This window comes from Staurois parvus, unplaced genomic scaffold (assembly GCF_062004578.1).
Source record: "Staurois parvus isolate SC_StPar_1 unplaced genomic scaffold, SC_StPar_1.0 ptg000719l, whole genome shotgun sequence".
Lineage (NCBI taxonomy): Eukaryota > Metazoa > Chordata > Amphibia > Anura > Ranidae > Staurois > Staurois parvus.
In genome coordinates, this window is record NW_028318515.1 from 740,587 (window position 1) to 766,927 (window position 26,341).

The 26,341-nt window shown below is 41.5% G+C and overlaps 1 protein-coding gene across 2 annotated transcripts; it reads right to left on the minus strand.

Annotated features, from left to right (window-relative positions):
- Positions 1–6,385: 6,385 nt before the first annotated feature.
- On the minus strand, positions 6,386–26,118 carry LOC149445524 (serine/threonine-protein phosphatase PGAM5, mitochondrial-like). Of its 2 annotated transcripts, none has more exons than XM_089653666.1 (6): positions 25,899–26,118; positions 24,589–24,767; positions 16,902–17,027; positions 16,385–16,473; positions 16,150–16,280; positions 6,386–13,270 (listed from the first exon to the last, which is right to left on the minus strand). In XM_089653666.1, exons 1-6 carry the CDS (start codon positions 26,054–26,056, stop codon positions 13,120–13,122), a joined length of 834 nt encoding a protein of 277 aa, XP_089509792.1. In that variant the 5' UTR covers positions 26,057–26,118; the 3' UTR covers positions 6,386–13,119. The 2 variants fall into 2 exon arrangements, with proteins under 2 accessions (XP_089509792.1, XP_089509791.1); XM_089653665.1 differs by having other exon boundaries at positions 16,150–16,283.
- Between the last annotated feature and the right edge of the window lie 223 nt (positions 26,119–26,341).

The window sequence follows — 26,341 nt, forward strand, 5'->3', positions numbered from 1 at the left end:
TGTATCAAAGCAAATTAATAGAAAGTTGTGTGGAAGAAAAAGGTGCACAAGCAGCAGGGATGACAGCAGCCTGGAGTGGATTGTCAGGAAAAAGCCATTCAGAAGTGTTGGGGACTTTCACAAGGAGTGGACTGAGGCTGGAGTCAGTGCAGCAAGAGCCACTACACACAGATGGATCCTGGACATGGGCTTCAAATGTCGTATTCCTCTTGTCAAGCCACTCCTGCACAACAAACAACATCAGAAGCGTCTTAGCTGGGCTAAAGAGAAACAGACCTGGTCTGTTGCTCAGTGGTCCAAAGTCCTCTTTTCTGATGAGAGTAACTTTTGCATCTCATTTGAAAACCAAGGACCCAGAGTATGGAGAGGCACACACTGCAAGATGTTTGAAGTCCAGTGTGAAGTTTCCGCAGTCTGGGTTGATTTGGGGAGCCATGTCATCTGCTGGTCCACTGGGTTGATTTGGGGAGCCATGTCATCTGCTGGTCCACTGGGTTGATTTGGGGAGCCATGTCATCTGCTGGTCCACTGTGCTTCATTAAGTCCAGGGTCAACGCAGCCGTCTACCAGGAGATTTTGGAGCACTTCATGCTTCCTTCCGCAGACAAGCTTTATGGGGATGCTGACTTCATTTTCCAGCAGGACTTGGCACCTGCCCACACTGCCAAAAGCACCAAAACCTGGTATAATGATCGTGGGATTTCTGTGCTTGATTGGCCAGCAAACTCGCCTGACCTGAACCCCATAGAGAATCTATGGGGCATTGCCAAGAGAAAGATGAGAGACATGAGACCGAACAATGCAGAAGAGCTGAAGGCCCCTATTGAAGCATCCTGGTCTTCCATAACACCTCAGCAGTGCCACAGGCTGATGGCTTCCATGCCACACCGCATTGAGGCAGTAATTGCTGCAAAAGGGGCCCAAACCAAGTACTGAGTACATATGCATGCTTATACTTTTCAGAGGTCTGATATTGTTCTATGTACAATCCTTGTTTTATTGATTGCATGTAATAATCTAATTTTCTGAGATTGTGGATTTGGGATTTTCATGAGCTGTAAGCCATAATCATCACAATTATGACAAATCACGGCTTGAACTATCTTGCTTTGCATGTAATGAGTCTATCTCATATATTAGTTTCACCTTTTAACCATTTGCCGCCCGGCCAATGGCCGTTTGGCGGCTGGAAAGTTGCTTCTCCACTCCGGGTGCACGCCATTTGGCGTGCTCCCGCACATGCGCCGTTTACGCTAATGCAGAGCGACGCAGCGGCTCGATCTGTCACCGGGCGTGTACCTCAGACAGGGCCGATGACAGATCCGAGTACCGGCTCCGTTGCAGGTACCGTGTGACCTGCTGTGACCAATCACAGCAGGTCACATGACAGTTGTATACAATGGATGGCTTCATTCACTATGCCATCCATTGTATACTAGTGCCTAGCTGTGAATGGTCACAGCTAATCACATGCACATGTCATGTGATTAGCTGTGACCAAATCACAGCTAAGCACAAAAAAAAAAAAAAAAGCTGAATGAATCCATTTCATTCAGGTAAATGCTTGCTTATAGCAAAGTATTTCTTTGCTATAAGCAAATTGTGTAAAAAAAAAAAAAAATACTGATCACTTCCCCAAAGTAGTACAATGTTACTATGGTAACATTGTACTACTTTGCTCATAGTAAAATATGAAAAATAAATGTTAAAAAAAATAAAAAAAAGTAATATAAAAATAATATTAAAAAAAAATATATATATATATTTTTTTTTTTTCATACTGTCACCAGTCAGTGTCCCTGTTCACCGCCATGCCAGTTATATAATGACGCTGTACTGCACTGGTGACAGTATGTAAAAAATAAATAGTGAAAATAATTTTTTTAATTTTTTAATTTTCCGAAAAATTATGACAAAAAAAAATACAACTTCAAAAAACTCGCCATGCCTCCTATGAAGTACGTCGGACTGTCTACTCTGCAAAAAGGGGTCATTTGGGGGATATCTGTACTATTCTGACATTCTTAGACCTCAAGAAATTAGATTGGCCGTCAGTACTTCAGGATTGATCAATAATCAGATCTATACCATAGTTTGTGAACTCTATAACTTTCCTACAAACTAAATAATACATCCTAATTTGGGTTATTTTCACCAAAGACATGTAGCAGAATACATCTTGGCCTAAATTTATGAAGAACAATTATTTATTTGTAAATTTTTATAACGGAAACAAAGAAAAACGTGTATTTTTTTCAACATTTTTGGCCTTTTTTTTGTTAATTTAGCAAAAAATAAAAACCCCAGCGGTGATTACCAAAGCCCAGCGGTGATACCACCAAAAGAAAGCTCTAGTTGTGTGAAGAAAGTGATAAAATTTTAGTTTGGGTACAGTGTTGTATGACTGCGCAATTGTCATTCAAAGTGTGAGAGCGCTGAAACGTGAAAAATAGCCTGGGCAGGAAGGTGTAAAATTGCACGGTATTGAAATGGTTAAGTTGCATTACTGAAATAAATGAACTTTTGCACTATATTCTAATTTTTCGAGTTTCACCTTTACATGTGAAAATCAGCATTGTTTGCTAGAAAATTACTTCAAACCTCCAGGTCCTGAACTATAATATGTTATTACTGCATGATATTTGTGCAGCAGTTTATCAAATGCAAATTGTTAGCCAAAAATATACTTTAACCACTTGCCCTCCAGAGGATTTATCCCCCTTCTGACCAGGCCATTTTTTGCATTACGGTGCTGCATTACTTTAACTGGCAATTGCGTGGCCATGCAACACTGCACCCAAATGAAATTTACATCCTTTTTTTCTTTCCATAAATAGAGCTTTCTTTCGGTGGTATTTGATCGCCTGCATGTTTTTATTTTTTGCACTATAAAACAAAAAAAAACTGACAATTTTGAGAAAAAAAATATGTGTGACTTTTTGCTATTAAACATGTCCAGTAAAAAAAAAAAAAAAAAAAAAAAAAACACATTTTGTCATAACTTTAGGTGAAAATGTATTTGGCTGCGTCTTTGCATCAAAAAAAAAAACAAAAACCAATACGTGTAAATTAATTGGTTTACATGAAAGTCATAGCGTTTACAAATGGTGGTGTACAACTGGGCTTATATATATATATATTAGTAATGGCAGTGATCAGCAGCTTATTGCAGGACTGCAGTGGGCATTCTAACACAGGGAGGAACTGACTTGGTGTCACTGACATACCCAGTGACACCTATACACAGTGGTAAGTGCTAATAAAAAGCACTGACACTGTATTAATGGCACTGGGCATGAAGGGGTTAACATCTGGGGTGATTAAGGGGTTAACTGTGCCATTTTACATGATCTATGTTTGTGCTTCACTGTAAGTACACTGCTTTGAATAACTGTGCTGTGCACAGCCATGCAAAGCAGTGTGCAGGAGCTGACAGGGAGAATGGTTTTGTTTACTAAACTATATATAAAAAAAAAAATTATATTTATAAAATATGAGATGCTGTTGTGCAGAGTAACTACAGCCTTAACATATCACACTTTGCCACCGTATGGCATTTTAAACTGTGGTACCTAAATATCTCCATAGGCGATGCTTTAAGAGCCCCTACAGGTTACCAGTCTAAAATTAGAGTTTAGTGCAATCGCTGGTTACATATGCGCATGGGCCTATGTGTTTGTATGAGCACAGGGGTACTTTTTAAAAAAAAAAAAACTTTCATAAAATATTTTTAATCACATTTATTGCTATCATAAGGGATGTACAAAATAGATCCTAGATCTCTCCCCTGTCCTCCAAAGTATCTGATCAAACTGAGAGCAGTGGCTTTACAAGCTGTTAATAGCTTGTAAAGAAACCACACTGGAAATGCCTAAATCCTTGTTGCTCGGGTTTTTGATCTCACAGAGGGGGAAGAGTTCCTTTTGGTGTACAGAAGCCTATGCGAATTGTTGGATTGGTCCTAGGCTCCCCAATGGAATGGAAAATCCTTTCTGCTGCCTGAAAAGTGATCAAACACCTGTATAGCGGCTCTGATTACTTTTACAGTGTAGGAAATTGGCTGCTGGGGGCAGGGGAAACATGGTACCAGGATCGTGGTTGTAGTCTCAACTATGATCCTGGTCTAACCACCTCAATATGAGACTGCATATACAGTTGTGTTCAAAATAATGGCAGTGTGTTGAAAAAAGTGAATAAAGCTCAAAATCCTTCTAATAGCTTTTATTTCCATACACACAAATGCATTGGGAACACTATACATTCTATTCCAAATCAAGACATGAAGAAAAATATATCAAATTTGTGTTGTTCCTCTAACAAAATTGAAGAAAAGTGAATATTAGACTGTTCAAAAAAAATAGCAGTGTTTGTATTCTTCTTTACAAACTCAAACATTCAGTATATAAACTGAAAAATGTTTGAAGATTTTGCTTTCCTTTGAATCACTTAATTAATATTTAGTTGTATAGCCACGGTTTCTGAGAACTGCTGTACATCTGTGTTGCATGGAGTCAACCAACTTCTGGCACCTGTGAACAGGTATTCCAGCCTAGGATGATTGGACTACATTCCACAGTTCTTCTCTATTTCTTGGTTTTGCCTCAGAAACTGCATTTTTGATGTCACCCCACAAGTTTTCTATTGGATTAAGATCCGGGGATTGGGCTGGCCACTCCATAACGTCAATCTTGTTGGTCTGGAACCAAGATGTTGCACGTTTACTGATGTGTTTGGGGTAGTTTTCTTGTTGGAACACCCATTTCAAGGGCATTTCCTCTTCAGCATAACCTCTTCAAGTATTCTGATGTATTCAAACTGATCCATGATCCCTGGTATGCGATAAATAGGCCCAACACCATAGTATGAAAAACATCCCCATATCATGATGCTTGCACAACCATGCTTCACTGTCTTCACAGTGTACTGTGGCTTGAATTCAGTGTTTGGGGGTCGTCTGACAAACTGTCTCCGGCCACTAGACCCAAAAAGAACAATCTTACTTTCATCAGTCCACAAAATGTTGCACCATTTCTCTTTAGGCCAGTCCATGTGCTCTTTGGCAAATTGTAACCTCTTCAGCACATCTTTTTTTCAACAGTGGGACTTTGCGGGGGCTTCTTGCAGATAGCTTGGCTTCACATAGGCGTCTTCTAATTGTAACAGTACTCACAGGTAACTTTAGACCTTCTTTGATCTTCCTGGAGTTGATTGTTGGCTGAGTCCTTGCCATTTTGGCTATTCGTCTATCCATTCAAATGGTAGTTTTTCACTTTTTTTCAGGTTTTGGTTGCCATTTTAAAGCATTTGCGATCATTTTAGCTGAGCAGCCTATCATTTTCTGCACTTCTTTATATGTTTTCCCCTCTCCAATAAACTTTTTAATCAAGGTACGCTGTTCTTCTGAACAATGTCTGGAACGACCCATTTTCCTCAGAGAGAAATGCACTGTAACCAGCATGCACAACATTTGCTGCCTTTCTTCCTTAAATAAGGGCAATAATTGCCACCTGTTTTTCAAAGAATGAATGACCTCACTAATAGAACTCCACACTGCTATTATTTTGAACATGCCCCTTTCAATTAATGATTCAATTACACAGAATCAGCAGCATGCATGTCATGACTGTTGGATTTCTATTACTCTACTACACCTGATAGTAAATTATTTGCCATGTAGAAATATCATTTCTACCAAAAACAGTGATTGATCAGGTTAGTGATGTCTGACTACTATTATTTTGAACACAACTGTATTTGTGCAGTGGTATTGAGGTGGTTAATGTAAAGACAGCATGGTAGAATTTTTATTTCTTCTAAGCCAATGTAAACCAATTATGGTGGCTTGGTAGGTGAAAAAGCACACCGGTATATCTAACAAAAATGGCAGAGATTGTCCAGTGTGTCAGGAACAATTCTAAAAGGTGAGTGTTATCCTGCAGTTCACTTTTTAAGCCTCTTACCCGCGTTACAATCCACTTATGCCAACTGGATCCAATAAACTGTCAGAATCATAAACTGTGCGTCTTCTCCTTTATTCACCTTTGCTTCACAAATGTCTTTAACTCATTACATGTAAAATCCAAAAGAAACTGATGTAGCATTTTATAAATAAATAGAAACAAACATCTATTTTGTGCTCACATGTGCACATACCAACTGCAGTGATTAAGTACTCCACCTGCCACTGGTGCAGCCTCTTACCAAATAATCAAATTAAAACAGCATATCATTCCATTCCAGGTAATGTTCTTGCTTTCGGTATAACAAAATGGATCCTTTAAGGTTCTGGGTTTGTCAATCTAGCCTCTCTACCAGTCTTCTTTAACTATTGACCTATGGGGAGGCTGAATACTAAGGACATGAAAAAAGAACTCAGTGCAGAAAATCCCATAAAAACAGCTTTATTCACCATCGATGTGCTTACATACAAAAAGGGTATACAGACATCCAACAATCAAAATGGCCACCTGGGTACTTCCAATACCAGCATCTGACATCACTCTTGGATGCATTTTGTCTATAGAATTTGTCAAAGGAATATAGCGTCAGAGGGCAGTACTTTGTTTATATCTAATGTCTGCCATTAATTTGTTTAAATAAGGGAGACTAATGTTCAGGATCATTCTTTTATCATGATCATTTATATCACAGGTGTCAAACTGGTGAGGGCCCAGCTGTTGCCAAACTACAAGTCCCATGAGGCATTGCAAGATTGCATGACTCCCAAAGGTAGAGGCATGGTGGGACTTGTAGTTTTGCAAAAGCTGGAGGGCTGCTAGTTTGACACCCCGATTTATATGGTAATGACTCTTTCCAACTACCCTAGAAAGTTTGGGCTGCTCAACCTCTGCGTGTCTGGATTTGGATGTTAGAGTGGAACTCCAGTCATTTTTGTGTTTATTAAAAGTCAGCGGCTGCAGTTTTGATAGTGGCTGACTTTTAATAAACACACTCGTCCCACGATTCAGTGATGTGCTCACATGAGCTATCCCTTCTCTCTCTGACATCTCAACTGGGCACCTGGCAGTGGTAGCTTGACATGCTGCGTCTCTGGAATGATCTGGCAGTCCTTGGGCCTGTGACGTGCCCTAGAAGACTGCAGGGAGGGAGAGGGGGAAAAGAACTTCTGTTCGGATCACCGAGGCAATCGAGTGGGAGTAGGTACCTGTCAAAACTAGGTATCCGATGTGGCAGGGTAGGAATATTTAAAGCAGAACTTCCCCTTTTGGGTGGAACTGCACTTTAAGCTCAGAACAGGAATAAGGCCTTTAGAATTATACAGCTTCAAAGGCTCATTGATCATTAGTAGAGAAAGTAACATAAACCAGGTGTGTGCCCATATTAGTATTACCTCCCAACACTGTCACCTTTTCTCCCTCTCAGAATTTGAGGAGTTGGAGGATATGTATTTTATAGACTCAAGTGCCATGGATGTGTTAATGCATCAGCTCCCTCCCCCTATTTGCAAGGAACAGAGAAATCTGCATTCCTTGGTGATGCAAACAAATCTTTTTCTAAATTCCCCACTATGGCTTGAACAACTGATGATTCATTTTCCACTTGCGGTTGATGAAGTTACTGGATATAAAAAAAAAATGTACAATCTGCCATCCTGGAATATACTTTGCTCTGAGAAAAGAATGGATTTTCTTCTGCCCAGGGGAAAATCAGGCTGACATCCTGCAGCAGGTAGTGGCACCCTGGTTTTGCACATGCAACCGCTGTGTGATTATCCAACGACTACAAACTTGTTAAGAACGTCAGGCACAAGCTGTTTCAGCATCAGCCAAGCTGCTGAAAGTTTCAAGATGTTCAGCATCACCTTCCCTAAACCATCATATCTCCACTTTTAATTTTTCATTCTCATCCACGGCTAGAGAACGAGTTACTGACTGACTCATGAAATTTGATTTCCACTGCTATAAAAACCCCAAACGAAATGTCCTGAGATGCATTGTGCCTAAAGTACCATTGGTAATCAGAAGACACCTATGAGCTTCAGCCATTAAGCACTTGCCCTCCAGAGGAATTACCCCCCTTTCCTGACCAGGCCTTTTTTTGTATTACGCCACTGCAGTTAAAGTAACTGCCAATTGCGCACTCATGCAGCGCTGCACCCAAATTAAATTTGCGTCCTTTTTTTTCCCCCCACAAATAGAACTTTCTTTCGGTGGTATTTGAGCACCTGTGCATTTTTTATTTTTCGTAGTTTAAACAAAAAAAAGACAAGAAAAAACTGACATTTTGCTATTAAACATGTCCAATAAAAAAAATTTAAAAATCAAATTGTCAAATTTAGGGCAAAATGTATTTTGCTACATCTGCTAAAAGAAAATCCCAATACGTGTAAATTAATTGGTTTACATGAAAGTTATAGCGTTTACAAATGGCGGTATAGATACTGGGATTTTTTTTTTTCTCTTAACTAGTAATGGCGGCGATCAGCGACTTATAGCGGGACTGCTGTGGGCAATCTGACACTGTAGGTAACTGACTTGGTGTCGCTGACATCCCCAGTGACACCAATACAGTGATCAATGCTAATGAAAAGCACTGGCACTACTAATGCCACTGGGCAGGAAGGGGTTAACATCAGGGGCGATCAAAGGGTTAACTGCTGTGTGTTTTACTATGAGGCTGTGTCTGTGCTTTACACTGTAAGCACACTGCTTTGTATGGCTGTGCTATACAGAACCAAAGTGTGCTGAAGCTGATGGGAGAGAACTGTATTGTTTACTTACAGTTCTCTCCCCCGTAAGTAATACATGGCGATCACCGGGTGCCAGCAAGTAATCACCGGTCGGGACCCGGTGATTGACAGGCAAGGCGCGACCCCCCTACCCAGAAATGCAAAACCACGTGTGTATATATACACACACGTGATTTTGCACACCCCTGCCGCCCTGTAGCAGTATTTCTGCTATAGGGCGGCGGGAAAGCAGTTGAAGGATAAGTTCACCTTTCGTAACATGTTATGATCAGGCTGCCCCCACTCACCCCTTTGACAGCTAGCAGAGGAACTTCTCACCCCTCGCTAGCTGTCAAATTTGTAACCTCTTCCCGTCCAGCCCATGTCCATAAATGGCCAGACGGGAGCATCGTATAGAAACATCCCCCCATATCCATTGCCTGTGCAATGGATGTGGGAGCGTGCAGAGCTGCGATCTGTGCCGAACACAGATTGCTGTATGGGGCCCGCTATGTGAGGTCCCAATTCATGTGATCACTGATTGGCCAATTGGTTATCACTTGAACAGTAGTAAATGATGTTACTTCCTGACCTCATTGTTTACTACTTGTGAATTCTGTGAATGATCAGAGGTCATGTGGTACAAGGCCATTCACAAAAGCCTTGTACCATGTGATAAGCTGTGCCCAATTACAGCTCTCACAGTATTTCTCAATGGCTGCAGGAATGCAGCCAGAGAGAAGGAGCAATAATTGCTTTTACAACCTTTATGGGTGTAAAAGCAATCAGTGTAAAAAGAAAAAAATCTTGATCACCCCCTACAAGTAGTACAGTGGCACTATGGTAACTGTACTGCTAGGGTGACTGTATGCAAAAATGTTTTAAAAAATATATAAATTAAAAAAACTGGAAAATTAGTTTTCGATAAACTGATTTGGTTTTTTTTTGTTTTGTTTTTTAGCAAAAAAGGTAGCGGAATACATTTTGGGCAAAATTTATGAAGCTTATTTATTTGCAAAATTTTATAAAACACGTGTTTTTCAAATTTTTTGGTCTTTTTTCATTTATATCACAGTGGTGAATAAATACCACCAAAAGAAAGCTCTGTCAAAAAAAATGCTACAAATTTCATTTGGGTACAGTGTTGGACGACCGCACAATTGTCATTCAATGTGCGACAGCGCTGAAAGCTGAAAATTGGCTTGGGCAGGAAGGGGATAAAAGTGCCCGGTAAACAAGTGGTTAAAGTGGAACTTCATTCTCTCAATCAACATTGACTATTTTTAATCCTTATGCTGCTAGCATTAGTAAATGGATAGGAAAGTATATCATATTTACTGTTTTTTTACATTTCTTCAGATACGTCCTGGTTTCCATGCCAAGGCAAATGATGTCATACATCCGAGGAGGGGAGGGAGGGTTCTCAGCTCAGCCAATGCCTGAGCTAAGGGCAGATGGATTTCAGGAAGTAAATGCTACATGAATCATCTGCCCTTACTAAAGATGGCCATTGCCAGAAATGCCAGGGGGTGTTTTTCAAAATGATTTCTCAGTAAAATAAAGCATTGAGACATGAATTGATGGGGGAGTTTGCTTTGAATATTATTAACCACTTCATGTCCAGACACTTTTACCCCCTTCCTATCCAGGTCAATTTTCAGCTTTCAGTGCTATCACACTTTGAATGACAATTGCGCGTTCATGCAACACTGTACCCATATGAATTTTTTAGCATTTTTTTTGAGACAGATAAAGCTTTAATTTTGGTGGTATTTATTCACCAATGGGATTTTTATTTTTTTTGCTATGTAAATGAAAAAGTCCAAAAATTTTTTTAAAAAAGTGCCTTTCTTATAAAATTTTGCAAATAAATAATATTTCATCATAAATCTTGGCCAAAATTTATTCCGTTATCTTTTTAGTAAAAAAAAAACAACAAATTAGGTTATAACCAAAAATAATTTTTCAACTTTTTTTTAAATATTTTTTTTATATTAATGGTTTTTTTTGTACATACTGTCACCCTAGCAGTACAGTGTCACCATGGTGACACTGTACTACTTGTGGGGGGTGATGAATATTTTTTTTTCTTTTTTACACTGATTGCTTTTACACCCATAAAGGCTATAATAAAAGCAATCATTTCTCCTTCTCTCTGGCTGCATTATTTCAGCCATTGAGAACTACTGTGTGAGCTGTGATTGGTCACAGCTTGTCATATGGCACAAGGCTGTTGTGAATAGCTTTGTACTATGTGACCTCTGTGATCATTCACAGATTTCACACGTAGTAAGCAATGATGTCAGAAGGGACATCTTGCTTACTACTCTGCTTGTGATCACCGATTGGCCAATCAGTGATCACATGATCGGGAGGTCACAGAGGTCCCGTCCGACGATCCGTGTTCCACTGTGTCCGGAGGACACAGCGGGCACCGGATCGCAGTGCTGCGTGCTCCCAGGGAGCACGCACAAGCCGGGTGCGGGGAGGCCGTTTATAAACGGCCACCTGACCCTGCACTGCCACTGTCAAACCGTTTATGTACAACGGCCAGACGGGAAGTGGTTAACAATGAATTAAATAGCATTTTTGGTTTGCGGCACTTAGATTCACTGCAGTTCCACTTTAAGGTAAGAGGTTTAAAATGGTCCTGTGGAGAGACTTGAGAGGGGGGAAAAAATGGTGAAGCAAGGATATTCCCAGAATGTTATACTTCCTATTGGTTGTGTAGGTTCGATAGGGAGGTGTCCAGCAATATGTATGCGTCTATGAAGGCTACAAAGAAACCAGGTGTGTGTGGTGTTAAGCCTAATCCATAGGAAATTCCTTAAGACCTTTAAAATAAAAGCCTGTTTTCCCATTAGAGCTGCGTCAAGTAAAACATGTACAATCTCTTGGGCAGAAACAGCTCTACAACATCATGGTGTCAATTCATTCTACATTTTTCATATATAACTATTAAAGATCCTGAGCTTTCATTTAAATGAACCTTTCATGCAATGTACACACAAATATAACTGACACGATTTTAAACACCGCAAAACTACAAAATTTTAATTAAAAAAAATGCATAAACTAGTCATTTAATAACATGTCAGGCGCTCAGGAGCACTTGGTAAAATTATTACAGTACAAAAAAAGGTCCATGTATTCTTCCATAAATTTATTTAAAAAACAAAACACAGGGCTGCTGAATGTTTGTGTCATTTCCTTAGGTTTTACATTGAGGAGAATTTGGGAAGATGTACTGATATGATCTGAGAGAACATGGTCAAGCATACATGATTTGTTTTTTTTCTTCTATGGTTGAACTGGATGGACTTTTTGTCTTTTTTTCAGCCAGACTAACTATGGAACTATATATAGGAACTTCTAGACTTGTTTGAAAATGTTTGGCAAGCGCACAGGTGATGTGCAAAGAGTTGTAACCTCAAACAATAAATAAGCAGACTGTCTCTTGTAATTTGAAAAGTGATATGCTGGTATAGTTTACTGTACTATAGTCATCACTATCATCCTTAGCACTACTTTATTCATCAAAATATTTGCTATGTAAAGCTCAACTCAAGCACAAACTATTTTTTTCTTTTTAGCTTCTTAGCATGAAAAGGTTAGAACCTATGTCAGGTTTTTATTGTTGTCTGTGTTCGCTGAGACTGATCCTCTCTACATGTAAGGGAAACATACAACAAACATGATGGAAAGTACAAAATATTGCAGCGGTCACCATAACAGGACTAGAGAGCAAATCTTACAATAGTGATAACAGTTCCACAGACAACAGGTTCTCCATGCCCTTTGGAGAGATTTCCTCTGCTGCATTTCATAAACAGCAAGTAAAGTGATATCTCCCTATTCAGATACATAAAAAAAAAAAAGGTTTTAACTGACCATACTCTACCCAAAGCTTTTTTTAAAAAAAGAAGTTTGTCATTAGATATTAATAGTAAATATCCCTGAATTTTTTTTCTGGAACCTGAAAATCCCATCTTGCTGAAAGCATCCATGATCGTTAAATTTTAAACAATATACATTTCCTATGTATGTGAAAAACACCAGTAATTAGGAATAAAATCATTGTGAACAACACAACAGGTACTAATGCTACTTTCCCTTCTGTATTACATATACAGCAGATGGCCACCTGTGCTGTATGTCTCTTAAACAGCTGAAAGCCCAAAGTGGTCAGCATCCTGTCTGTTTTATGCAGCTGTGCTTGATATCCTTCAGATGTAGAATGCAGATTACACTCCAAACAAAAACCGTACAGTACTTGTTTTTAACAATATCCACTCTTGCTAAAATGTGTGAATCACAGAAGAAGGCACAGAAAGGGTGAGTGCTGGTCACATTAAATGCAGCATCAGAATAACCAGGTATCTTCAGGGCAGGCAGTGACTGAGCTGCATGGTGCAACAAGCTGTGGACACTCATGTCCGGCTAATTTTCTCAGGAGGCATAAAGCCAGAGTCACCAAACATCCTCAGACAGACATTACCAGTGGGGCGGACAACCAAGTAGCTGATGCTTCCATTGTTAAGCGACATACGGAGCCAGGCTTCAGGAGGGATCTGCAATGCCCTGTGCAAGAAGACAATCATGTCAAAAACAGGAACATACCCATCTTACTTATGAGGATATAGGCTGCTACAGTTTTCTACTCTACACCAGGGAGTCTAAAAGTTTTTACTCAAAATTTACAATTTTGTTTATTTTTTTCTACAAAGGATTTAATAAGAAAAATGGCTGAATCTTGAGTATAGACATTAATATAAAGATCCTTTAGTTGATCAGACTAAAAATGTTCAGTGAGGTCAAGTCTATACATTTCCCATGATCCTGTGCTTACAGATCTAGCATACAGTGGTACAATGAATTCATATTCTTTCTGTGAAACTTCAAAGTAGTACATATTTCCTATTCTTTTCAGGTGTACAAATGTTAACAGGGATCTGGCTGGGCAGATGAAAAACTTTGGTTTGCAGAATCACAGATTCAGGTTAATCTGTTCCCAAAAAGACAGGTCACTTGAACGCAGAGTGTTTTATAAAGTGCCATGGAATGGTGTATTCAAACATGGCTAGGGTAAAAAAAAAAAAAAAAAAAAAAGATAACTTCATAATAGCAGGTAGTCTAATCCTATATGTTCTTCAACAACACATTTCTTAGTCTGGCTACAGCATACCTTTATTAAAGCATATTTAACTTAAAGTGTTACTAAACCCACAACAGTAAAATCAGTCTGTATATGCAGTGAAGCATGCTTGTTATACTCACTGTGGAACCTAAGAGGTTAATCCTCCATATTGTGTAAAATGTTGGATCCTGTCTTCTCTGATCCTCCCCTTCTTCTACTGTCACCAATGTATCCTCTGATAGAATATAGACTAGGAGCATGATGCACATGCTCAATTTGGTATTTATTGCTAGAGTTTTTTTTTTTCTTGGGAGAGTGCATGTGATTAATGCAGGGCCAATCAGCACTGTCCAGACTCTGTCAGGGTTCCTGCAGTCTCATAGGGGAGAATGAAACCTTCTACAAGCTTTAACCAGTGCTCTGCTGGACACTAAAAGAAGGCACAAGACTGTTCTAATTGCTGATAAGAAAAGGTATTTAACAGTTTATATCTACTAAAATAATTTCATTTCCATGTTCTGTGTACTGAAGGAGTCCAGATATAGTGAATGCAGGGTCCTGGGTTTAGTAACACTTTAAAAACAAAAAAAATATATATATTGCAGCTTATTAGTTCTTAGATGTAGTTACCTACATTATCTCATTTGTCACCTTACTCACCTGAAGTCCAGGCTGCACTTTATATAAGAGTACAAATTAATTAAACTATGTTTAGTAATCAGCCCAACTAGGAATTTTGCCTTACATATCTTGGAGTACAGTACAGGACACAGGCAACTTATGCATACACCATGGGTTATAAGCTTGCATCTCCAGGTGATTGGACAATGGTAGGCTATTGAGGACATTCCCCCCTGGAGCTCCTTGTCTATAACGCTACCCCACCTCGTGAATCATCAGTTTTGTAGCAAGCAATGCAGATTAACAAGGAAAGTTTAGGTAGGGTGGCCTGTGCCCCAAGATATGGAATTTACAGACAAGTCAAAATTCCTCTTAATTGTACAGTACAGGATACAGGTAACTTATTCATACACCATGGAATGTCCCTAAGGAATGAATAGAAAGGATACACTCTAATGGCAATGAGGGGGAGATAATTCTACAGCTTCCTCCAACATCTCAAGATCACTTCATTCTCTTCTGATTCTGTGTCCTCTGAGACTAGCATATCAGGGTCCAGCTCTGGCTAAATGACGGGAGTAGGAGAAAAGCAGAGGCATTTCTGAGCCCCTCCTTTTCCTCTCTTTCACTCTTCTTTTTCTATACTGTACCCATTTTCCATTCCTCTAGTTGTTTCCCCACCCTGAGGTAGATTTACCAACAAAACATGTCGGTTGTCAAGTTACATTATGAGCGGTCCTTAAACGTGGTGGTTTTGCCTGATGTGTTATAAGGTGGGTTATATCTTTTAAACGATGTTTCTGTATATGACTTTCAACTTTGATGTACTATACTGCCTATTTGTAAGTTATACCAGGGTGGTCATGATGATTTTTGTTCTGTATTTTTTTAAAAAACATGTATATAAAGAATGCATTAAAAAGAAGACTGTTCATACAATAAATGGTGTGAATATTCACTTCAATTAGCCAATCATGTAAAAAGCTAATCGCTGTTTAATTTGTCTGTAAATGATTTCATAATTGAAGTAAATATTCACACGATTTATTGTGTAAACATTCTCAATTTATTCTAGCCTCATTTTGCTATTTTGTTAATTACAACATGGTGTTTCTTGTACATGGTGCTATAGTAATATTTGACCCAAAACGACTCAAAATGCAGTTACATGCACCACTTTGTGTGTGTCTATAGAAGCACACAGCATGGCTTGGGAGCACACCTGCACGTGTGCCACCATACACTTCAGAGGCAGGACTACACTTTTATAAAAATATAAAGCGGAACTAAACCCATCAATTTAATGGTATAAAAAAAAAGTTATATTCTCAGCTTGCTCGTTTGTACTTTCAACTAAACTGTCAAATCATCAAATGAAGTCATAACCGAACAGATGTGCCGCAATCTTGGCAGTTGCAAATTAAACAGCTTAGATGGCAACTTCCTTGGCTGGAAAGGATTTTTAATGAGGAGTACCAATTTTAATGAACTTCCAAAGTGGCCTAACAGTGTGCTTAGGTTTGCCTGGAATCCACTTGACTACTCAAAGCCACCCTCCTCCCCCCCAAAAAAATCATAGGTGTAGAAGTAGCTTCTACTGCTTTTCCTTTTGTTACAACAAGAAGGTCATATTATCATCTTATTCTAAGACTGAAAAGATGACTGTCTACTGGGCACTAATGGGACAAACTAGAGATCTTACCTACAAACCATGTAGCGGATCACATTGGCATGGCAGACAATAACCTCATAACTGTCCTCTTCTTGCTTAGGGTCAGCACGATGAATAAAATTCCTGAATGCAGCCTCAATACGTGCCCCATCTTCATAATACTGCTGGAAATAGTTTTCTGATCAGAAGCTATACAGACTGTAAACAGCTATTTATATACAAAAAAATAGGTTGTTTTGTTACACAGATAGTAAATTCTTCTGACCTCTACGTCTGGCTTCCAGTGGCAAACAGGAGGATCTGGTCGAATAGGAGCTCCTTCACGAAGCAAATCTGAGCTAGATTTTTTCACACCTGAAGTAAGTGGAAAAGGTACAAGAGAGAAAGCTCAATATCAGTGGTTAACTGGTTAATTTACAATTTCTGTCAGAGAAACAGCAACACAAGGGACAAACACCTTTCAAAGATTTGAGGAAAAACTGGAAGAATGACAACTACCTATACGGAAAAATCTAGAATAGATTTTACAGTCAGATTGTAATGTGAGTGACCGGTTTAATGGTCTATGCTAACAAGCATCAAGCAGGTTCTGAAGTCCCTTACAAGCCTATGGGAATGCAAAATCCATTTGAGGCAGGTCAGGAGGTCAACTGCCAGTAATTCTGAATGATCTCAGGCGGTGTCTTAATCTGATGACAGACACAAGGCCAAATCCCATCAACACAGGCCCTAATAAAGACCTGACTGTTCCCATTGGAGTGGGTGAGAATGCGCAGCCTTACCTGGTAAAAATTTGCTTATTATTTCAGTTGTCTCTTTGGCTCTGGTCATAGATGAATGTACAATACGAGTGTATTTCAATCCTAGACTTGCCAGACGTCGTCCAGTTAGCTCTGCTTGCTCACGACCTTCAAAGCAAAACAAATGAAGTTAATTCAATTTATTGCTAAGAACAAAGAAGAGGTGGAGCTAAAAGTGCCAGCGAGGGACCCCATAAGAGGATGTTTGGGGCCATGCTGTGTAATACCCTTGCACAGAAAAGGTAAGTGTAACTTCTTTATTTTACTAAAATAAAAAATAGACTTCACAACTGCTTTAATATTGCAGAATGAAAAAGGTTGACTGACCCAAGAACTTGGACACAAAATCTCCAATGGTGAATTGGGCAGCCATAAGAAACTTAACCACTTCCTGTCTGACATACATTATATTATTATATTATATATACACACACATGCATACACACAGTTCATCCAGAAAGTATTCACAGCGCTCAACTTTTCCCACATTTTGTTATGTTACAGCCTTATTCCAAAATATATTCCATTCATTTTTTTCCTCAAATTTCTACAAACAATACACCATAATGACAACGTGAAAGAAGTTTGTTTTGAAATCTTTGCAATTTATTAAAAAAAAAAAAAAAAAAAACAACACAACACATGTACATAAGTATTCAGAGCCTTTACCATGCAACTCAAAATTGAGCTCTGGTGCATCCTGTTCTCACTGATCATCCTTGAGATGTTCCCACAACTTGATTGGAGTTCACCTGTTGGAAATTCAGTTGATTGGACATGATTAGGAAAGGTATAAACCTGTCTATATAAAGGTCCCACAGTTAACAGTGCATGTCAGAGCAAAAACCAAGCCATGAAGTCCAAGAAATTGTCCATAGACCTCCAAGACAGGATTGTATCAAGGCACAGATCTGGGGAAGGGTACAGAAAAATTTCTGCAGCATTGAAGGTCCCAATGAGCACAGTGGCCTTCATCATCCGTAAATGGAAGAAGTTTGGAACCACCAGGAATCTTCCTACAGTGGGCCGCCCAGCCAAAATGAGCAATCGAGGGAGAAGGGCCTTAGCCAGGGAGGTAACCAAGCACCCGATGGTCACTCTGAAAGAGCTTCAGCCTTCCTCTGTGGAGAGAGGCGAACCTTCCAGAAGAACAACCATCTCTGCAGCACTCCACCAATCAGGCCTGTATGGTAGAGTGGCCAAACGGAAGCCACTTCTCAGTAAAAGGCACCTGAGGGACTCTCAGATGATGGGAAACAAAACTCTCTGGCCCGATGAAACAAAGATTGAACTCTTTGGCCTGAATGCCAAGTGTCATGTCTGGAGGAAACCAGGCACCACTTACCACCTGGCCAATACCATCCCTACAGTGAAGCATGGTGGTGGCAGAATCATGCTCTGGGGAGGTTTTTCAGCGGCAGGAACTGGGAGACTAGTCAGGATTGAAGGAAAGATGAATGCAGCAATGTACATCCTTGATGAAAACCTGTTCCGGAGCACTCTGGACCTTAGACTGGGGCAACGGTTCAACTTTCAACAGGACAACGACCCTAAGCACACAGCCCACATAACACAGGAGTGGCTAAGGGCTAACTCTGTAAATGTCCTGGAGTGGATCAGCCAGAGCTTAGACTTGAACCCAATTGAACATCTCTGGAGAGATCTGAAAATGGCTGTTCACCGACACTCCCCATCCAACATGATGGAGTTTGAGAGGTACTGCAAAGAAGACTGGGAGAAATTGCGCAAAAATAGATGTGCCAAGCTTGTAGCATCATACTCAAAATGACTTGAGGCTGTAATTGGTGCTAAAGGTGCTTCAACAAAGTATTGAGCAAAGGCTGTGAATAATTATGTACATGTGTTTTTTTATTTTTTTATGTTTAATAAATTACAAAGATTTCAAAATAAACTTGTTTCACACTGTCAGTATGGGGTATTGTTTGTAGAATGTTGAGGACAAAAATGAATTTATTCAATTTTGGAATAAGGCTGCAACATAACAAAATGTGGCAAAAGTTGAGCTCTGTGAATACTTTCTGGATGGTGTGTGTGTGTCCAAACGTATTGGGATGCCTGCCTTTACATGCACATGAACTTTAATGGCATCCCAGTCTTAGTCCTTAGGGTTCAATAATGACTTTGTCCTCCCTTTGCAGCTAGAACAGCTTCAACTCTTCTGGGAAGGCTGTCCACAAGGTTTAGGAGTGTGTATATGGGAATGCTTGACCATTCTTCCATAAGCGCTCTAATTCATCCCAAAGGTGTTCTATCAGGTTGAGATCAGGACTTTGTGCAGACAAGTCAAGTTCCTCCACCCCAAGCCTGCTCATCCATGTCTTCTTGGACCTTGTTTATGCACTGGAGTGCAGTCATGGTGGAGCAGGAAGGGGCCATCCCCAAACTGTTCCCACAAAACTGGGACCATGAAATTGTCCAAAATGTCTTGGTATGCTGACTCCTTAAGGGTTCCAAGCCCAACCCCTGAAAAAAAAACCCACACCATAATTCCCCCTCCACCAAACTTAACACTTGGCACAATGCAGTCAGGCAAGTACCATTCTCCTGGCAACCACCAAACCCAGACACGTCCATCAGATTACTAGACAGAGAAGCATGATTTGTCACTCCGAAGCACATGTCTCTACTTCTCTAGAGTCAAGTGGTGGCGTGCTTTACGCCACGGTATCCGATGCTTTGCATTGCACTTGGTGATGTAAGGCTTGGATGCAGCTGCTCAGCCATGGAAACCCTTTCCAAGAAGCTCTCTACGCACTGTCATGCTATTCTGAAGGCAACACAAAGTTTGGAGGTCTTTAGCTATTGACTCTGAAGACAGTTGGTGACTTCTGCGCTGACCCCACTCTGTCATTTTACATGGCCTACCACTTTGTAGCTGCCGTTCCCAGTTGCTTCCATTCTGTTATAATACCATCAACAGTTGACCATGGTATATTTAGTAGCAAGGAAATTTCACGGATGGACTTATTGCACAGGTGGCAACCTATCACGGTACCACTCTTAAATTCACTGAGCTCCTGAGAGTGACCTATTCTTTCACAAAATGTTTGTAGAAGCAGTCTGCATGCCTAGGTGCTTGATTATTTTACACCTGTAGCCATAGAGGTGATTGGAACAACTAAATCCAATAATCTGGAGGGGTGTCCCAATACTTTTGGCAATATAGTGTGTATGTATATATAAACACACACCTCAAAAAAATTAAAGAAAGACTTTTTAATCAGAATATAGCATCAAGTCAGTTAAATTCCTGGGATATTGATCTGGTCAGTTAGGTAGCAGAGGGGGTTGATAATCAATTACAGATGCTTTGGTGTTAATGAAATTAACATCAGGTGCACTAGATTGGCAACGAGATGAACCCCAAAACAGGAATAGTTTTACAGGTGGAGGCCACTGATAATTTTTTCCCTACTCATCTTTTCTGACTGTTTTCACTAGTTTTGCATTTGGCTAGGATCAGTGTCACTAATGGTACGTAGCATGAAGCGATACCTGGACCCTACAAAGGTTGCACAGGCAGGCCAACTCCTCCAGAATGGCTCATCAATATGTGCCATTGACAGAAGGTTTGCTGTGTCTCAAGAACATGAAGATTCCAGGAGATGCAGTTACTCTAGGAGAGCTGGACAGGGCCATAGAAGGTCCTTAACCCATCAGCAGGACAGGATCTGCTTCTTTGTGCAAGGAGGAACAGGATGAACCCTGCCAGGGCCCTACAAAATTACCTCCAGCAGACCGCTGGTGTGAATGTCTCTGACCAAACAATCAGAAACAGACTTCATGAGAGTGGCCTGAGGGCCCAAAGTCCTCTAGTGGACCCTGTGCTCACTGCCCTGCACCATAGAGCTCAATTGGCATTTGCCACTGAACACCAGAATTGGCAGGTCTGCCACTGGCGCCCTGTGCTTATCACAGATGAGAGCAGGTTCACCCTCGGCACATGTGACAGACGTGAAAGGGTTTGGAGAGGTGTGGAGAACGTTATGCTGCCTGTGACATCGTTCAGCATGATTTGGTGGTGGGTCAGCGTTGGTCTGTGGAGGCATATAGACAATGGCACCCGGACTGCCATTAGGTATCGGGATGAAATCCTTGGACCCATTATTAGACCCTATGCTGGTGCAGTGGGTCCTGGGTTCCTCCTTGTGCACGACAATGCCCAGCCTCATGTGGCGAGAGTATGCAGGCAGTTCCTGGAGGATGAAGGAATTGATACCATTGAATGGCCCTCACGCTCGCCTGACCTAAATCCAGTAGAACACCTCTGGAATATCATGCTTCGGTCCACCCGACACTGCTAGGTTGCACCTCAGACTGTCCAGGAGCTCAGTGATGCCCTGGTCAGATCTGGGAGGAAATACCCCAGGATACCATCTGTCATCTCATTAGGACCATGCCCCGACGTTGTGAGGCATACATACAAGCACGTGGGGACCATACAAACTATTGAGTACCATTTTGAGTGGCTGCAATGAAATTTGAGCAAAATGGACTAGCCTGCTGCATAATTTTTTCACTTTGATTTTTGGGGTGTCTTTGAATTCAGTCCTCCGTAAGGATGGGGCATCCTTACATTCCTAACACATTACCCAGTCCATATCAGTATAGATATCCAGCATGAAATCACACACACACACGCTCTAGAGGGCAGAGGATCTCCATAAAGAGGTCCCCCAGATCTCTCCAAAAAGAGGACTTGTCAAGGCACATTGGATGTTGTTCAATCCCTGCGATGCAATGAAGTTCCATAAAAGAAACAAAAAAAAAAAAAAAAGGTACAGTGAAAAAAAAAATTTAAATAAAATGATTGATTAAGCGCCCCATCCCCCAGTGCTCTTGTGTAAATAGGTCCAGAGCACATATTTATACTGTGATCACACAACCAATGTGCAGTAACGTCATGGCTGTCAGAGAGAAATAATTCTAACGCGAAACATTCCGTGCAACTCTAAACTAGTAACCTGTAAAGGCTTTCAAAATGTTGCCTATGGAGATTTTTTAAGAACCGTAGTTTGTCACCATTCAACAGGTGTACGCAATTTCAAAGGAAGACATGTTAGATATCTATTTACTTGGCGTAACATCTTTTATATTTTACCAAAACATTGGGTATTATACTGTGTTTGGGTGCACTAAAATTCATTAACCTCTTGCCGCCTAAGGACGTCCCTGCATGTCCTTGAAATGCAGTGGTTGTACTGGGATGATCTGTGCAGCTACAGGCTCAGTACCTTTTTTTTTTTGGCTGACTATGCCCTTTTTTATAAAAGCAATCCTAGCAAATAATTAGCTGCTGGATCATTTTTACAGGCGGCAGGACACAGCCCTCTTTCCCCCTCCCCAGACTCTCCTGTCTTCCCTGGGAGAGCCCAGGACTGATGAATGTTGTTCATCCCTTGTGATGTCAATAACGTGTTTTGTTTTGTTTTTTTTAAACAAAGTGTACAGTGTAAAAAAAAGCAAATATTAGATAAAACAAATAAAAAATGTAAAGCGTAGGAGCGTAGGTATCCACCGGTATTTACCGCGCCTAAAATCTTTTAAATTTTTCCAAACAGTTGGGTGTTATATTGTGTATTTAAAAAAAAAAAAAAAAAAAAACCACACTGTGCAAATACCGTGTGACATAAAAATAAATAGTGGCACCCCTCATTTTATTCTTTAGGGCCTCTGATTAAAAATATATAATATTTGGGGGTTCTAAGTAATTTTCTAGCAAAAAAAAAAAAAAAAAGCTGATTTATACATGTAGAAGAGAAGTGTCAGACTATGCTTGGGAGGCAAGTGGTTAAAGTAGATGGGCAAAACTTTTTTTTTCGTTCCATTGCTGAGATTTTCCTTCACTTTCTGTCCCATATCCAAAACAGGAAGTGACAGTAATCCCTGCATATTAAGGGAATTCCTTATGCACCCCCAGGTCACCAGAACTAGTGCCCCATTGGAAGGTTTCCCCTCTATTGCTTTCCTGAGGACAACCCAAAATGTGGGATTTTCCTTTAATGATAATGGCAAACAGGACAGATGGAGAGGGTGAATCTCCGTAACGGGATCAAAGACAGCAATAAAAACCTGACAGGTGTTCTAATCCCTCTGCACTCTAGCAAAAAAAGTTGAACTTGAAAAAAGTTTTAAGTTGCCTTTAGTTGTACTTTAACCGCTTCTTGGCCGCCCACTGCACATAGACGGTGGACAGGACGCTTTGCTGATATGGACTAACGTACCTCTACGTCAGCCTGCTCTTGTGCAGCTCACAGAGTGTGCACCCGGGAGCCCGGCAATCACTATATCGCCTGGACACAGATCACATTACCGCTGTTTGTGTGATCACATGGTGTTTTACCATGTGACTGCTGTGACCAATCACAATCCTCACATTGTAAACACTGGCAAGTGAAAGTAAAGGTCGCTACTCTGCTCTCAGTGTGAGAGCAGAGAGACGCGGTCCTGCAACCTGTGAGTGTACAGCATCCTATCTGGCTGCTTGTCCGCTCACAAACTGCAGTGCCAGCCACCCCAGTTTAGTGCCCCTGATCACAGCCCCAGAATATCTATAATAAATAATGCAGCCAGCCCCGTCACCTGTCCAAGTGAGCACAAAAACACCCCCATACACCATACCCCAAACCAACGTCCTGATCACCGCCATACCCTACACCAGCGCCCTGATCAACGCCATGCCACACACCAGCCTGCCATGTCCCGCACCAGCGTCCTGATCACCCCCACACCAGGGCCTTGATTACCCTCATGCCAACGTCCTGATCACCACCATACCACATACAGCATTCTGATCACTGCCATACGTCATAGCAGCGTCCGGCATTTTAGGGTCTCAACTGATCAATTTTCAAATATATATCGCATAGTTTGTAGACTCGATAGCATTCACACAGACTAGATAATACACACTGTTTTGGGTTATTTTTACCCAAAAAAATATAGCAGAGTACATTTTGTCCTAACTCTATGAAGAAAATTTATTTGCTAAATTTTATAACAAAAACTAAGCAAAAAAAGATTTTTTTTTTCAAAATTTCTGTATTTTTTCATTTATATAGCGAAAAATAAAAAAACCCAATGGTGATCAAATACCACCAAAAGAAAGCTCTGTCTCAAAAAAAATGATAACAATTTCATATGGGTACCGTGTTACATGACTGAGTAAATGTCACTCGCAGTGTAACAGTTCTGAAAGCTGAAAATTGGCCTGGACTGGAAGGGGGCTGAATGTATCCAGACTTAATATGATTTGGACATCAATACAAAAGATGGCTACAGCGTGGTTGTCTAGTTCTGGGACGACGTCCATGGATGTCATTCCAGAACACGCCCCCTGCGCGCCCCCAGTGATTGCTGTGTCCTATGGACACAGCTGATCACATGATACGATAAACAGCCAATCACAGCGGCCTTTTACCATATCCCATGACACAGCAGATCACCGGGTAAATACAGTTGCTGGTTATCGGCTGCACTTTCCTCATGCTGCTGTCACAGCATGAGGAAAGTACTGCTGATAACCAGCATTGTCAAAGAAGTGATCGGCACTGATGTTCAGTGCCCAGCAGTGCCGCCCACCTGTGCACATCAGTGCCGCCCACCTGTGCACATCAGTGCCTCCTAGGCAAGTGGTTAAGATACCTACCAAGTGATGTGAGAACTCTTTCCTCATCTGTTTTTCCATCAAGTCTATACTGTGAATGTCGTATAAGAAAGATGTGCCTAGTGGCTTTAGCTTTGTGCTTAGTCAGTTTTGCATTCAACTCTTCCTCTCCCGTTTCTCCATTGATCTTTTGTAGGTTCACCATAGACACCGGTTCCCGACTACAAGACAAAATAAACATCCATAGTTCACTATACATACTTCAACAAAGGTTAATGCAACCCCTTCCTAAGGATTATATAAACCACCCAGCTTGTAAACAAGTCACTGGTTCATAATCACTCTACACAACCTTTGCTCCAGTCTGTGTCCTGAGACATTGTTATTACTTCGCTGGCTGACACCAATGCAGGGAGTTATCACTGCATCTAATACCAAATTGTCCCAGTTAATACTACGTCCGCTAGCGGTGGTAGCTGTTAATGCGTCCGACCGCGACGACACTGGGGGTTGTTACTGCGTCTGCCGGCGCCAACGCTGGGACTTGTTACTGCGTCCGACGGCGCCAACGCTGAGGGCTGTTACTGCGTCCGACGGCGCCAACGCTGGGGGCTGTTACTGCGTCCGACGGCGCCAACGCTGGGGGCTATTACTGCGTTTTAGTGCATCTGCAGGCACCTATGCTGGGGCGTTTGAGTGTGTCCTATCAGCACCAACGCTGGGGCTTGTTACTGCGTCCGCCGGCGCCATCGCTGGGGCTTGTTACTGCGTCCGCCGGCGCCAACGCTGGGGCTGGTCACTGCGTCCGCCGGCGCCAACGCTGGGGCTTGTCACTGCGTCCGCCGGCGCCAACGCTGGGGCTTGTCACTGCGTCCGCCGGCGCCAACGCTGGGGCTTGTCACTGCGTCCGCCGGCGCCAACGCTGGGGGCTGATGCTATGTTTTAGTGTGTCTGCTGGCACCTATACTGGGGGAGGTTTTAGTGCATCCACTGACACCAATGGATTGCAGCCATTGGCAACACTGATGGCGTTTATTATACTCCCACTTGCTGCAACATGCATTGCAATTTGCAGCAAACAAGGCTTTGGGATCAAAGTTTTCAGCTGCTGAGGTGCATTACAGGCCATTCATTCTGTGTGGCACATAAAACACCCTACTACTGTGCAGACCTCCAGACACAGCAGCGGCTAAGCTTGAGGCCCTAATTTTGAAGCGACCGCTAATCTGTCTGCTTCTTAACAAGGAACAATCACAGCAGCGATAATACGCCCAGGAACCGCACCAGCCGCTCACACTGCAACATGCTCATCCAGCTAGGCAACATCACGCATGCGCAGAACGCAGCCTCACCGGTCCCAATTGCGGTCCCATTTCCCGGTTGTTACCGCCGGTGTCAGACTGTCGGTTTCGGATTTTCCTCCGCTTTTACCGACGGCCACAGCGGCCAGAAGCGCTGCGGTTGCAGCAGCCGATCCTCCGGCCAGCAAAGCTCTGCGAAGAAACATCATAAGGACATTGAGCAAGACCACACAATGCAAGAACGCCGAGCTCTCCCGCCCCGCCCACCTCCTCTACAGCCGGCACAGATGCATTGTGGGAAGTGTAGTCTGTGTGGAAGCAGAGACTATAGAGCAGTGTGTAGTAGTTCGTGAGGTGCAGGGAGCACAGAGTAGTACACCATATTCACAATATAATATCCAATAGAGGACTGTCAGAGTTTGCAGCCATTCTACTCTTGTGATTGAAAAGCTGCTGAAGACAGAGACTGGGGATGTGTTATGTGAGATTGCTAG